The sequence below is a fragment of the Crotalus tigris genome, unplaced genomic scaffold (genome assembly GCF_016545835.1).
Source record: "Crotalus tigris isolate CLP2741 ecotype Arizona unplaced genomic scaffold, ASM1654583v1 scf7180000019417.274577, whole genome shotgun sequence".
Classification (NCBI taxonomy): Eukaryota; Metazoa; Chordata; class Lepidosauria; order Squamata; family Viperidae; genus Crotalus; species Crotalus tigris.
The window spans coordinates 40,073-55,182 of NW_024097528.1; the positions used below are offsets into that span (position 1 = coordinate 40,073).

The 15,110-nt window shown below is 35.3% G+C and overlaps 1 protein-coding gene across 3 annotated transcripts in view; it reads left to right on the forward strand.

Annotated features, from left to right (window-relative positions):
• The window catches only part of PDE4B (phosphodiesterase 4B), a 208,318-nt gene that overhangs the window by 39,737 nt on the left and 153,471 nt on the right, over window positions 1-15,110 (forward strand). Inside the window, exon 1 of one of the 3 annotated variants that reach the window (XM_039362296.1) lies at window positions 3,070-3,713. The exons of 1 other annotated variant lie outside the window; for it this stretch is intronic. In XM_039362296.1, the coding sequence (XP_039218230.1) occupies window positions 3,478-3,713 (236 nt within the window). In that variant the 5' untranslated portion in view covers window positions 3,070-3,477. Of the gene's footprint in view, window positions 1-3,069; window positions 3,714-15,110 lie in introns of those variants that run through there. One more of the 3 variants, XM_039362298.1, reaches the window with a different exon arrangement.

Sequence of the window (15,110 nt, forward strand, 5' to 3'; positions counted from 1 at the left end):
TAATATCCATTTGTTTGTCAATGTGGTGTTACAGAGATCAAGACAGTTTAGAGACATGAACGTGCTTTCAAATTATATATTCCAATTTTGGAATCAATTAATATATGAAGAACTGTAATTGTAGTGCAGGCTCAAATTATGTAGTGACCTAAGTCTTGGAAAAGGCTCTAATGCTGGGAAAAGTGGAAGAACAGAGCAGAAGAGGAAGACCAGCAACAAGGTAGATATACCCAGTTACAGTGGCAATGAGTGGAAGACCAAAAAGACCAAGTTAGGAGCAGAACATCATAGAAAATCTATCTGTATTGTTGCTAAGAATTGAAAACAATTTGATGGCACATAATCAAGTGCTTGTAGAGCAAGGCTTTTCAACCAGTGGTACGGGTACCACTTGTGGTACATTGGCACCTGGCAGATGGTATGCGACCATCCTAGAAAAGTGGTAGCGGGGGAGGAGAATGAGCTAAACCGGTGGCAGCACCGCACAAGCCTGGGCAAGAGACGGCTGGAACTGCAGGGCTGTCAGAGCTCAGCGGAAGCACCAGGATCAGTGCTGTTTTCCAGATGATCGGCGCTTCTTCGGGGCTGTCAGGGCTCAGCAGAAGCGCCAGGATCAGCGCCAGGCTCCAGCTGGAGCTCGGCACTGATCCTGGTTCTTCTGCTGAGCCCAGAAGAAGTGCCAATCAGCATCTCCAGGTCTTGTGATTTACATTCAGATGCTTGGCAATCGATTCATATTTATGATGGTCACAGTGTCCCAGGGTCATGTGAAGTGACCCAAACCTGCTGCAACCACCCAGCAGATGGGGGGAATAAAAACCAAACGCCCCCCACCCCACCCCCGCTGCCAGTCCTCAACAGAAATGCTCACAACAATGAAAACCTCGGACAGGAGGAAGAGCGCCGCCTGGCGGGCAGACAGACAGGTGTCTTGCTCGGCTGTGGCTTGGGGGGCACTTTTTTCAGTGCCATTGTAACTTCAAACAGTCACTAAGCGAACTGTTGTAAGTCGAGGACTACCTGTACTTTATCACTTTTTCTCTTTTTGGGGGGGGTCATCAAGTTTTTGACACCTTGCTAGGCGACTGGTGATACTTGGATGTTGCCATATCCTAAAAGTGGTATAATGGGTGAAAAGGTTGAAAAGCCCTGTTGTAGAGCATGTGGTAGCATTTACTCTTTTACAGGGAAAGTGGCATCTCAGATTTGAAACCTTGGATTGATGTTTATTTATAATTTTTTTCCACTTTTTTTTCATTTGTATATTCTTCTTGTATTTATATATTAAAGCAAACACATTTTAAAAATATAATAATTATAATAAATTATTAATACATTTAATAAATTTCAAAAATAAAAATAAAATATTTTTTAAACTTATTTACATATGGGACACCATAGAACCTATGTGTTTGAACTGGGATTATGGGATTTTTATTTAAGACCTACCACTCATATTTCTTTCCAATATAATCAAAACATCTCCACTCTTAGTCAAAAACCTAACACTAGCTATATTCTCATGCTCACCAATGACTCTGTTTTTATTGAGATATAAATCCAGAAGGGAAGCATTTGTTTATTCATTTAAAACATTTACATGGCCATCCATCTTAAAAAGCAAAGCCTGGGTAGCTCATAACCGAACACTATGTGCAAACAGTAAAAACAAAAAATAAACAGAACAACCTGGTGCCATAATCCATCTTGCCCGGTACAGCCCACAACACTCTCCTCCCACTCTAACTTCATACTAATCCAACATGGGAAAAACCAGCTCTTTTGTTTTCCAGAAAGTGAAAAGGTACCTGCTGGATCTCAAGAGGGAGGGTGTTCCATAGATAGGGGCCCAAACCCCTGTCAAGCACAAACCCCAAGAATGACACGTGGTGATACTTCCAGGCTGAGTTCTTTATTGTTTCCACACCTGTAGACAGAATCAGAATCTTGCCAGACTAAGCACTGTACTATCTACATTGATCTATTCTGAGAACTATTAGGGAGGAACTGTCTTCACGGTCTTTTCTCACACAAAATATCTGGACTAAGCTGCCTCTTATTTCTCTGGAATGCACCCCCACCCTTCCTGGGAATCCAGCCTACTACATTCTTTCACATCCTGCAATGGAAAAGGGACCCTGTCTAAGTCCCGCAAAATGGAAATATTTAAGGAAAGAGAGCTGGAGCGTGCCTATCCTAGCCAATCTGGTGGGAAAAGCAGACGTCCCGAGTTCCACAAATAACCCGATCCCATGCTCTGTAGGACTTTAAAGATGAACGGGAATTACCATAATTGTGAATTGCCACAGCTAGAGGATCAGGCTGAAATTTGCTGATGAGTATCCAATATTAAGATCCAAAATGAAATACTAGATAAAACTGTATTCCTATTTCAATTAAAAAGCCTGGATTTAAGACTCATTAGAGTGAGTCAAGCAGTAACTCACCATCTCTTTGCATTGCTGATTATAAAGCTTTGAAGTTTTCTGCCTGATTTCAGAAGTGTTATATTGTTTCTTTGCAAGATGTTAGCAATCATTTAATTCTTAAATGGGTTTAAGTGCTTTCTGCCTGCCTACCCTACTACTATTGTTTTTGCCCTAGCACTAACACTTCCCTTACGGTCTTAAAGTTTTCAGGAAATATAGGATTAGTAAAGCTTTTTTTATTGTAGGTGTCAGACATATTTTAATTTGCCATAAATTCATGACAAGTCTTTACATGATTATCCTTATTTCACATTCTTATGATAGCTTTGTATTTGTTCAGCGATTATAAAACTGGTGTCTTGTATACAATTTGTTTTGAAGCTGTCAGATTGATAAAATGTTGTGCTGTTTTAATGTATACGGAAGGACTAGCACACAGTTGTCAAAATAATCTGAACCAATCAGCATGTTGTAGGAGGAGCAGTTGCAATCTGAGCCGTGAACAGATAATTCTGAATGAAAAACCTTTCAAACAAAACAAGCCGAATATCAACTAACCATTTTCAATTAGATCTGATAATAAGAAGGAGAACAGTTATTTTTCAGGGATCAGGGAGAAACAACATCACAATGTTCTATTTCTGTTGATTAAGTATTTTAATCCGAACATTATCTGGCAAAGGACTTACGGGGAGTCCTTATGAATTTTTCATGAGCTGCATATGCTGCTGAATGAATTCAGTGAGTGTCACACCATGTAGCTTGCAGACAACCCACATCCACAAGGAGGCTACTGAAACAGAAAGCACTTTGGTGCATTTTCAGAGGCAAAGCCAAGCCTGATAAAGCTCTTTTCTGACAGGATTGATTTATCCATTCTTCGATTATGCTGCCATTTCTTTAGGCAGCCTTTTCATTCAGGTCTACATGGGATGAATGATCAGCACAGAGCTAGTCGATTTATCAGCATTTGAATCCCCAGCAATGTATTTGGGCTGTCCTATTGTTGTGTTTTTTGTACGGTGAGAGCTAACATAATCTCCAAGCTATGACAGCAAAAGATTCTTCTAGGGAACTTGCTGCTCCAGAGACCGATATTTATATAAAGACTTTCAAAGAACAAATGCATTTAGAACTTGAGCTGCCCAGAGTGTCCGGGAACAGAACCACTTCTCCGAAAATATCCCCCCGCAGTTCTCCAAGGAACTCTCCATGCTTTTTCAGAAAGTTGCTGGTGAATAAAAGCATCCGTCAACGTCGACGTTTCACAGTGGCACATACATGGTAAGATGACTTTGGTATTGATAGTTATTCAGCAGGGGGCATGTGTGGCTTTTTCTTTTATACTTTAAGAAAAAAAGAAATTCTGTCTTCTTCCAGAGCCAGCTGCAGTAATAAAAGAATGTCTAATTGGATCATTTGTGCAGCTCCTGTCCATATATAAATAAATACCATATTTGTGAATTCTGATTAATCTTTACTAATTTTTTAAAAAAATGTTTCTCTGAATCATTCATTTTCTTAGTCTGATGTAACCAATATTATCCTGCTTTGGGGTGTTTTGAGAACCCAAGACTGCTATGTTTTGATTTTCATTTGACTGTAGGGTAAAATAACCCTTTGTGAAGCATCTTGAAGGAAGGTCTAGCAGTCGGATAGCATAAACTGACCATTTTTGGCATTTCAACTCCTTGTGTGTTTGATTGAAACTGATCTGGTCTGAACTGCATTAATAATAAAGAATGAATAGGATTTTTTCCTATGAATTTCTGCTTTTTTTCTATCTAGGTATCTGTTCTATAGTTATGCCTTCTATTCCCACTTGATCATTTAAATCTAATATTTTCTGTCTTAATTCATTAAAAAAAACCCTTCAGTTATATCTGCAAATAAAAAAAAAAAACAAATTGCAGAAGGGTAGGAGTTAGGAGGAGAAACAAAATCTCAAGTATGTAGATAATAGATGTTCTACTATTGTTGAATTAGGATTTTTGTCCTATTTTTACCTACCAAGCAGATAAATAATTTAAAAGACTTCATGTTATAAAAAGTTTTTTTTGCACTAAGCAGTAACTTTTTTAAAAAAGAACTCTTTATCTGTACGTTTCTATATATATGCTTATAACAAACTCTAAAATTGACTGAGTTCTGACCGATAGACCATTATGAGAAGAAGTGTCACATGACCACAGACTAAAAAAAAAATCATTATGGACTTTAGACTATAGAACTATCAAGTTTGTCTAATTTGGGGCAATTTTTAAAAATATAAATCATAGTATTAGAATGCATTCTTTTGAATAGTTTACTATACGAAATTGACATATGTCATAGTATCAAGTAAGGGCTACTGGTCTGTTCTCAATATTTCATAGTTTTTAAAATCCTTTACACCTATCAGTTATCCAGTGGATATTGTTCAATTTCCTTTCCCATAAATGTGAGCTGATATGATAGTGCTCATGTTTTAAAGGAAGGAACTGGAGACAGATATATGAACAGATTTGCATTAAATTAAAGTATACATAAGCATGGGAAAAATATATATATTTGTTTTCTTCTGAGATTGTCCAAATATTTCCATTTGGACTAAACATTTCTATTTGGATGAAAATAAAGATAACAAATTTAATTTCCTACATTATAAAGAGATGATAGAAAAATACACAATATTACAAAAAGTGTCTTATATGTAATAAGAGATATAAGGAACATACAGTTGTTTTGTTTTAGCAGTGAGAGATAATTACATTATTAATCTGGGGTTGTCTTTGTATATGATTCAAAAACTTCAGTGTAAAATATGTTATTCCCAGCTGTTTATCACCTGAGGGGAGCATGTGCTTAATTTTACAGATTAAATTTCATGAGATTGGAATGCTTAGTTTCTACAGAAAATAGTTACATTTTGGATATGAAACATCAATGAATTGGCAAAGTTATCTTGATTAGGCTGCTGTTCACTATTTCCAGAACCTGGTATACTACTCCAAAAGCAGATCTGAATTCTTATATCTGCCTCTAAAACTAATCAGATCCTCCCAAATCAAGCAAACATTGCACAATTGCATAATTTGTTATGGAATTCTGGTGATACCACTTGAGAGGGGAGTTGTGGGTCTGCAAATGGATTGCTGGGGACTATGTATGGTTCAGAAACTATGAGTTGTCCATCTCTTTGCCACAGAAAATATGGATAACTAATTTTTATATGCTGGATAAGCTTGTAGAACCCTGTTAAAATCCATTTATTTATTTTAAAGTAAAATTTAATCCTTACTGTTTTCATTGATTTGAAATATTTTTTAAATTTTCCCTTTAGAGCATTTGGTCCAGAAAGAGCTAACAGACTCATTAAAACAACTATTCAGTAGAAATTGTTAAAAGCAATAACATTTAGGTAATCATAAATTAAATTGGGTAGTTGAAAAATATTCTGGAATAAGATAATGGCAAACTATTTTGATATTACTGCCAGGAAAATTTCTTGAAGGAAATTCATCTTTTTTAAAAAATCCATAATCTAATAAAATAGATAGTAGATTATTTTACTACAACCATTAGTAAACACACAGTACTTCATTACATAAAATGGTCTCCTAAGGCCACTGCCAGAAAAGGGATTGGAAAGAATTCAAGAAATACTGCTCTGCACGTTTTCCCTGTTTGCTTGTTTGTTTTAGGTCTTCATGTCCCAGTTCTGCTAACAAATGACATAGACCCTTGGATCTAGATAGGCAATCCTTTCCTGACAATATTATTTTGTTTGATCTTTTTTAAAACATGTGGAAAAATAACTGCTAATCTTTTAGGTGTAACAAACATATAAACTGCATTTGTGCATAGAAATGGTTAATAATACCTATCTCCACTGATTGCAGTGGGAAACTTGCTCAGAGCATACAACTGGGTTGGGTATGCTTGTATAAGAATGAACTGAGCATACTCCCATTTAATACAAAACCTGAACTCAAAAATGATTGGGACAATTTGATTCATTTGAAGCTGATCAAATGGCGCTCATATTTCCTGTCTCTGATTCAAAAAGTATCTTTGATACATTACTTTTGATACATATTTCAGGGATTCTACCACATGTTGTATGCTATTTGATGTCTAAAACAGTTGGAGTTTGGTCTTACAAAACACTTTGATGGGAAAGAAAAGAAGAGGGATTATTGAACTCAGTTCACTGACATTCCTACCCTCAAATCATAGCACCTTGGGACAGGAGAGAATAATTTCCTAGAATACCAAATGTTTAATCACTTGTTTCTCTCACTACTTCCCTTCTCCTATCCATAGAAAAAAGAAGTGTTGTATTACCTATCTGAGTGGGTTAAGGCTTCATTTTAAGGGGAAAATCTGGTTAACAATTTATCTTTGTCCTTACTCTTTGACTATTAGTTTTATCTTATCTAAGAAGGGCTATAGTTTATCACAAGATCTTCCATTTCCATCTGTGAACACTTTGAAATAGACCAAATCAGGAAATGCTGTATAGGAAGGCCCAAATGTGCTTTATTGAAATAGACTATAATTACAAATTTTACAAGTCTGATTGTGCTTCTCCTGCTTTCCTGCTTAAATTCTGGTGAGTCAGGAAGGAGTCATCTTAATACTATCTCCCATCCCAGGGCTTTGGAATACTTCTGTCCTTCTTGTTTATGTAACAGTTTCTGAATATTTGTTTCCAGGTCATCTCCCTCACTCTCTATATCAGTCTAACTAACTGAAAATTGCTATATACATTCTTCATTATAATGTTCAATCTGTGTGGCAAATTTCATTATGTCTCAAACAAAACATTCATGGGCATTTACCTGAAATACCTTAATTGAAAGAGTGATTTAAAATCCTTCCCTAAATTCTAGTTACTGTGTGAACATCTATCAGAGTTTCTTGTCCCATTTGCCATGATATAAAAGAAACATACCAATTTCTAAGGAATTTGGCATGTTTCATCCACTTACATTGTTGTAAAGTTTCACAAATGTTACTCCATTCTATGGAGTAACAAATGTTACTCTATTCTAAATGCTTTCCACAATATTCATAAGGAGAAAGATTTTAGAGAGGTAAACAAGCCAGATGGACTATTCCCTTAATAGACACAAAATGACTTGAGTTCCTTTAACTTCTGAGGATCTGGATACAATTGATTGGGAAGTGTTTGTAGCACTCTAGAAATTACTTGTTTTGTTTTAGTTCCTTAATTATGAATATTGTGTCAAAAGAAAATGACTAGTCTTGGTGACCAAATATAATAGACCTGGTAGAAGCTAATTTGAATATTTCACTATTGCTGCTTGAAGCAATATAGAAATGTATTAAACTGACAAGCAGCCATGACAGGAGACAGTATATTCAGTACCGGCAGTGACATCCACATTACCACATCCAATTTGTAAAAGTCATTATTTATACAAAACAGTTTTCCAATCTGTTCTATTTTAACTGTTTGCTTTTCTATAACAGGTACTTCCATTAAATGTCTACAGGAAGAGTTTCTCCCAATATTATTTTTCCATCACTGAATTGAATACTAAAATATTTGTTATTATTATTTAAGATTTAATCTTCAGTTCAATTTACTGTCTGCGATTGGTAAAAACGTAACAGTTCAAGTCCTAAACAAGGACTTAAGAGCTATTAGGGTAAAAGACGCTTGCTCCTCGGGAGGAAAGCTATGGCAAATCTAGACAGCATTCTAAAAAGCAGAGACATCACCCTGCCAACAAAAGTGCGTATAGTCCAGGCCATGGTTTTCCCAGTTGCAATGTATGGCTGTGAAAGTTGGACCATAAGAAAGGCTGAGCGCAAAAGAATTGAGGCCTTTGAACTATGGTGCTGGAGAAGACTCCTGCGAGTCCCTTGGACTGCAAGGCGTTCAAACCGGTCAGTCCTAGAAGAGATCAACCCCGACTGCTCTTTAGAAGGCCAGATCCTGAAGTTGAAACTCAAATACTTTGGCCACCTAATGAGAAGGAAGGACTCACTGGAGCAGGGCCTAATGCTGGGAAAGATTGAGGGCAATAGAAGAAGGGGACGACAGAGAATGAGATGGAATCACTGAAGCAGTAGGTGTGAACTTAAATGGACTCCAGAAGATGGTAGGGGACAGGAAGACCTGGAGGAATGTTGTCCATGGGGTCGCGATGGGTCGGACACGACTTCGCAATTAACAACAACAACAAGGGTAGCATCTGAGTATATAGGCAGTTCCGAGCAGGGTGGTTTTTTTTTTTTTTTTTTTTTGCAAAGTCAGGATATTCAGTTCTAATAAGCTCAAAATCCAGGCAGCCCTTTGGTACAATCATTGATTTCTTTCTCCATAGTTGCTCAACTTTAGTTTGCAAATCACAATATTTTGTTATTTTTTTCTAGCTGTTTCTCTTCAATTTGTGCATCATCTGGTATTCCAATATCAATGAACCAGACTTTTTTCTTTTCCACAATAGTGATGTCAGGTGTGTTGTGGGTCAGATGTTTGTCTATTTGGATCCAAAAGTCCCACAGGATCTTGAGTTGCTCATTTTCAAGAATTTTGTCACTTTGGTGTTCCTAGAAATTTTTGCTACATTCAAATCCAAACTTCTGGCAAAGCTTTCAATGTATGATTTTGGCAACTCAATCATGATGTTGTAGATAATCAGTCTGTGAGATTTTGATAAGGTGATCCACTGTTTCATCTTTCTCGTTGCATAAGCGACATTTGTTGTTGTTGCTGACATGTTGAATTTTTGCTTTCATGGAATTGGTCTGCAAAACTTGTCCTTGGGCAGCCAAAATGAAGCTTTCAGTTTCTTTCTTCAGCACCCCTGATTCCAACCATCTCCATATTAATTTTGTATCTACCTTTCCTTCAGTGTCCTTCAGGTATTGACTATGCATAGGCTTCTTTTTCCAGTTAGAAACTCGATGCTCAGTTGTTTCCTTTTGACATTCTGCTTTCAATCTTGTTGTTTTCAAGAGGTTTCCCTTGTTCACCTTCTTCAGCAGAGGCTTTTTTGCTTTTTTATGTAGTCATTTAAGCCATGTTTTTCCTCTTCCACAGTTTGTTTCACCTGTAAGAGACCTCTGCCACCCTGAGATCTTGGCAAGTACAATTGATCAACGTCACTTTTTGGGTGCAGAGCATGGTATCATTAGTTTTCTTGTCTTTCGATCCAAGTTATCAAGTTCTAGCTGAGTCCAATCAATTATTCCAGCTGAGTATCATATTACAGGCACTGCCCAGATGTTAATTTCCTTTATGATATTTCCTCCACTCAGCTTTGATCTCAAGATTTTCTGGACTCGTATTTTGTTGAAGTAGCTTCCTTGACTCGGTTGTTCAACATGTCAGAGGTTTCCAAAACTCCTAAGTACTTATACCCATATTATTATAATCATTTAAATTTATTAACCAGCCATCTTACCACAGGGCAACTCTTAAGGCCTTTCTATGCCTTATTGTCTTAGGGCTGTCCAAGAACCAAAGCTAAAACTAACTCTAAGAATCAGATAGCACTCTAACTGCATTAAAATGAAATGCTTGTAGGCCATTACTTTTGTAACTCTTATGTACCATTTCCAGACCTATATTATCTGTAACCTTGTGAGCTTTAAGGCTGTTCTACATTCCTTTGGTGGGAGACCAGTGATCTCTATAGTTGTGGATGCCAATAAAAGATACTTTGTTGCATCTATTTCCAAATGCTTTGGTTTCTTATTTAGGTGGGCATTTTTCTAATTTATGTTGACTATCCTCCTCCCCACTTCCATCTCTAAATCTTGATAAGAAAGGAGGATAATCATGGCTTAGGCCTAATTAATCTAGCAAACAAAGGTTGATCAGAAATTCTTTCTTACTTCAAGACCAATCTGGAGAATCTACCTTTTGGGAAGACTGTTGAATATTTATAGCTACTGTATTTGTACTTCACTTTTCCACATAGCTCATTAATCCAGAGAACTCCAACCATTTATAGGAAACTTGTTTTGAACTCAAATCTTCTCAGAAAGTTGGAGACCTTTGCTTTAATTTGCAAATTACTATTTTATTTCATTCTCAAAATTATTACATAAATTGTTTGCTTGAGAATCTAAGATATTTTTTCAATAATATGGCTAAGTGCAGTAGTTGTATATTAGGTTTATGCCTAACAAATTGAAGCTTCACAAGAATGAAATACAAAGCTAAGATCACACCTTGCATTGCATTCAATAACATAAATAAGGTCTAGATCCCTACTTATGCATCTAAATAAATGAGTCAGATTTCCATGCTAACTTGTAGACATCAGCCAAGGATTCTTTATTGAATGATATCCAAAACTTCTTTGTTAAAGCAAGGCATAATCATTTAAGCATGAATTACCATCAGGACGAAGAGGGCCGCAACAAAAATCCCTGCCAATGCATGAGGCTCCCAGAATTAGTAAGACTAAAATCTCCACCCGATTTTGGGGGGTGAAGAGTTTGAATGGACCAAACCATATTTTGTGAAACTGGAAGATAGGAAAATGGGAAAACAGTGTTCAGTTCTCTATTCTTATTATTCTTTCCCAAAAGATGTTGTGATAGTGTAATATCCCTCTAAGGAATTACTGTAAAAATTCTTAAGTATGGTCTTGCTTGGATATAACATGCATCTATGTCATTACGCTTTTTTCAAAATTAGAAAAAGTAATTAACTTAAATTTATGGTTTTACCAGATGTCCACTATAGGAATATTTTATTTATGCATTTACTTTTTTTTTCTGAGAGTCCAAGGTGTCATACATGGAATTCGCCTATAATTTTGTTAGCACCACAACAATTGTCTATAAATTGGTTGAACTGAAAAAGGGTGACTGGCCCATGACCTAATAGTCAATTTGGTATTTGGACAGGGACAAATTTAGAGCTTCCCAGTACAAATGTAACAACAACTATATTTCATTGTCAAGTTAAACTCCCACTATAATTGCATTTATTGATAAATAGTGACATTGTTTTTAAATTTGTGGGAACAGAATAAAACTTTCCACACATAGAAATCAGTTTAGTACTCAGTATGGCATCTCTATTTTTTATTCTCACCAGGAACTATTGTGATGCTATACATTTTGCTTTTTCTCAAAGATTAATTTTTAAATATTGTTATTTTGAGTTTGATTTTTTTAAAAAAAAAATAACATTATTTTGAGTTGTTCTTTGCCAAAGTACTGGAATTAGATTAAATTGATTGGTTTGCCATTTTTCGGCTCACTATGCTTTCCGGGATTCACTTGTCCCTGCAGACAGAGATTGTCTCTTAGTATTAAATTTAGATATTTCAGGGATAGCTAATTATAGATTTCTTTGGTGAATGCTGTTTGTTGCCTGCAGTTTGTATTAATATATGAGTGAAATCAGCACATTATACAAATGGACAGATTCAGTCTTCCCACTCTTTTTTATACAGTAGTAAGTTATGAAAATCTTCATGAGAAGTTTTAAGTAGAAACAGATTTGTCTCCATATCTCTCAAGCATGTCACCTTTTCCTTTTACTCTACAGATTCCAAAGAGTGGGTCCTACTAGATATCATTTACAGAAAGCATAGTATCAGTAGCATTAGAAAAAACTCCAGAGAAGATGGGGAGGAAATCAAAACAACTCACTGATCATGCTTAATGTCTGTGAAACTGCAAGATAGAGATGGGAATAAATAGAAAACTGGTAGGAAATGGAATTGTTTTAAGAAAAGTCATGAACAAGTCCCTCTCTACCCACCAAGTGTGCCTCACCAAAACAGGACAACTCAAGGTGATGCAGCACTCATTTCCTTCAGCTGGTATTTTCTGCCCCCATTTTTTTCCTCAAATGAAGAAAGTATTTTCCTTTTTCTGGGAGTTGAAAAACATAAGGCAATCTTGATAGTGAATCTAGACAGTTCTAAACTCACTGAAGCATGTTAGCTGATAATATTTCCCCCCAGATACATAAGTTGTTACAAAAGGTCAATCTAAAATAGTGTTTAGACTTTTTTTTATATAAATAAATGTGAGCAAAGAAAACAGAAGACCATCAGATTTGTGGGAAAGGATTAGGCTTCAAAAGTAATAAGATGTCAGCCATACGACATAGACCAGACCAAGAGACCTACTTTACAGGAAAGCTAAAATGTTTGCTGAAATTGGGTATAGTAATAGAATCTTGCATGTATGATTGTAGTGAATCTCTTTTCATATTTCAGTAAATTAGTAAGATGTCTGTCTGAGTCACTTCTGAATATTATCTCTGTGTTGTAGACTTAAATATGTGTCATCCCATCCTTCTGTCATATATCAATCAAGGTGGACTTCCTTACGATATAAGGTGAACAAAAGAACCAATAGAAAGTGGAACAAAGGAAGGCCAAGATTAGAGGGGAAAAATGTGACTTTGAAATAAATCAGACAAACTTAGCGCATTCAAAAACAAAATAAGAATCCTACCATACCCTGATTACTCACTGCATGTGGAAGACTGTGTACAAATGTAGACAGGGATTTAACTAATTGGCTATCATAAACTTTTTGATTTCAGGCAGAAGTGTTTAACCTATAGGTCAGTTGTGAGTATTTTATGATCAAATGAACATCTCTAAAACTTATATTCTCAGAGTTGCCCATTACATTTATGGGATGGAGAATTCTGAAAAAATAGTTGGCTGACAAGCACAATGAACTGCTGTTATTTCACATTGCCATTTTTAGGGCAATTTTTTTTAAATTAATTTGTCTTTACATTTTGAAATCTTATATTTCAAAATATATAAATATATTTATATAAATCTTTAATTATATACATTTATATAAATTTATATAAATCTTTAATTATATATTCAAAATTTTGTAGAATTAACCTTGCCCATTTTAAGGATTTCTGCAGAACTATAGTACACAATTTCTCCAAGAAGGGGAAAAAAAAGGTGAGAGCATAATCTCAGAAATATACATCAAAAAATTATATTAGTTTGCTAAATTTCTTGTGGTTTATCTGTCCAGAATATACTAATGATTATTTCTTTATTGCCTCTGAAGATTTCAGAATAAAGAGTGTTAGCAGTTATTTATTTAAACTGATAAATAAATGACATTTGCAAAGTTTTTAATTTATTGTGTGCTTAATTTATAGGGACAGGTCAGTAGATAATACTTAGATATTTATCTGCCCAATTTGCATTTGCTCTGGAGACTTGATAGGCCCTTTGGAGTAGAATGGGATGAAAATAAAAGAAACAACAGTAATTAGGTTCCTCGTCAGATACTTCTACTGGATGAAAGAACTTTCTGACACCAAATAAACCTCAGTGGTCTTTTTGTTTTGCTTGTGGGTTTTTTTTCTTCAAAAGACAGAATACAGCATGAATTCATTTTTTTCTATTCAGTCAAATAAGTACCAATAAAAAATAATAATAAAATGATGGTAAGAAAATGTTTAGAAATTGTTATACAGCATCTGGTTCTGATAAGACAAATGGCTGCTTATTAATAATAACTTTTATTTAACTTTAGTTGAGAAAATTAATATTGAAAAAAGACTAATTTTTAACAGAACATATGTTATGGAGTCATAAGAGTATTATAAAGGGGAAAAATGGGTTCGACTGAACAAAAGCATTTTAGAAAATCCAGATGTCTGTTTTCAAATATAATTATTTCCATAATTTCTCCCCAGACATATTTCATGTCTTTTGAAGTTAGAATAACATTTGTCAGTTATACCACTATTAGCCCAGGAAACCTCCAAATTCCTTTTTTTAATAGCAAGGCTGCCTATGATCACCAAGTGAAAATATAAATGATTTATCATCTCCTGTTTGAACTTTCACTTGTTTTTGTAAAACTGAATGCTGCACAGTTTTGGCATTCACTGACACTTGAAAATTTCCATAAGATTAGATAAGAAGACATGATAAGTATATGTGTGTCTTCTGCATTACATTCAAAGCTTCCAAATGAATTCCTTCCATAAATTGCAGTAGTATTTAACCACAGTGTTAACATATATTATGGACTTATTTTCCTATAGTTTCTTCTGAGTACTGTAAGTTGCTTGGATCTTTATAGGATTCAAAATTCACTTTCTCTTGCTTGTGGTGCTTAGATTTTTGCTTTTATCTCCTATTGATAGTAGTAAATAATTACTTTTTATATTATATTTTTAAAGTAATGTAATACTATTTTACTATTACATTTTATCAAAAAGGTAAGCAATGCATACCATCAGCTATTCAGTTAAAGTTATTTAAAGTGAGAAAATAAATAAATTTAGTTCACATGCCCATATGGAAATTTAATTTTTTTATGCACAGACCATTTAAATTATTATTTCCAATATACATAACACTATAGATTGTCCTCATTTAGTGATCACATTTGGGATTGGCAATCCAGTCATTAAGCAAAGCACTTTCACTAAGTGTAAGTGACTGTGTGTATGATCTGACTTCAGCTTTCCTTTGCTTTATAGACCTGTGAAGGTCGTAAATGGAAGGATTGGTTATTTCTCAGGCACTAGAGATGGAGAATCCACCAATGGGTTTAGATTGTATTCCTGCCCAATCAGATCAAGTCAGCCAAAGTTGCCATGCCCGTCCTGGACCATAGAGATCCCAGTCTTGATCTTGCCCAGGACAGACGTGCAAGTTTGGCTCTTAGGCAGGTATAGTCTATATTGGTGGATTC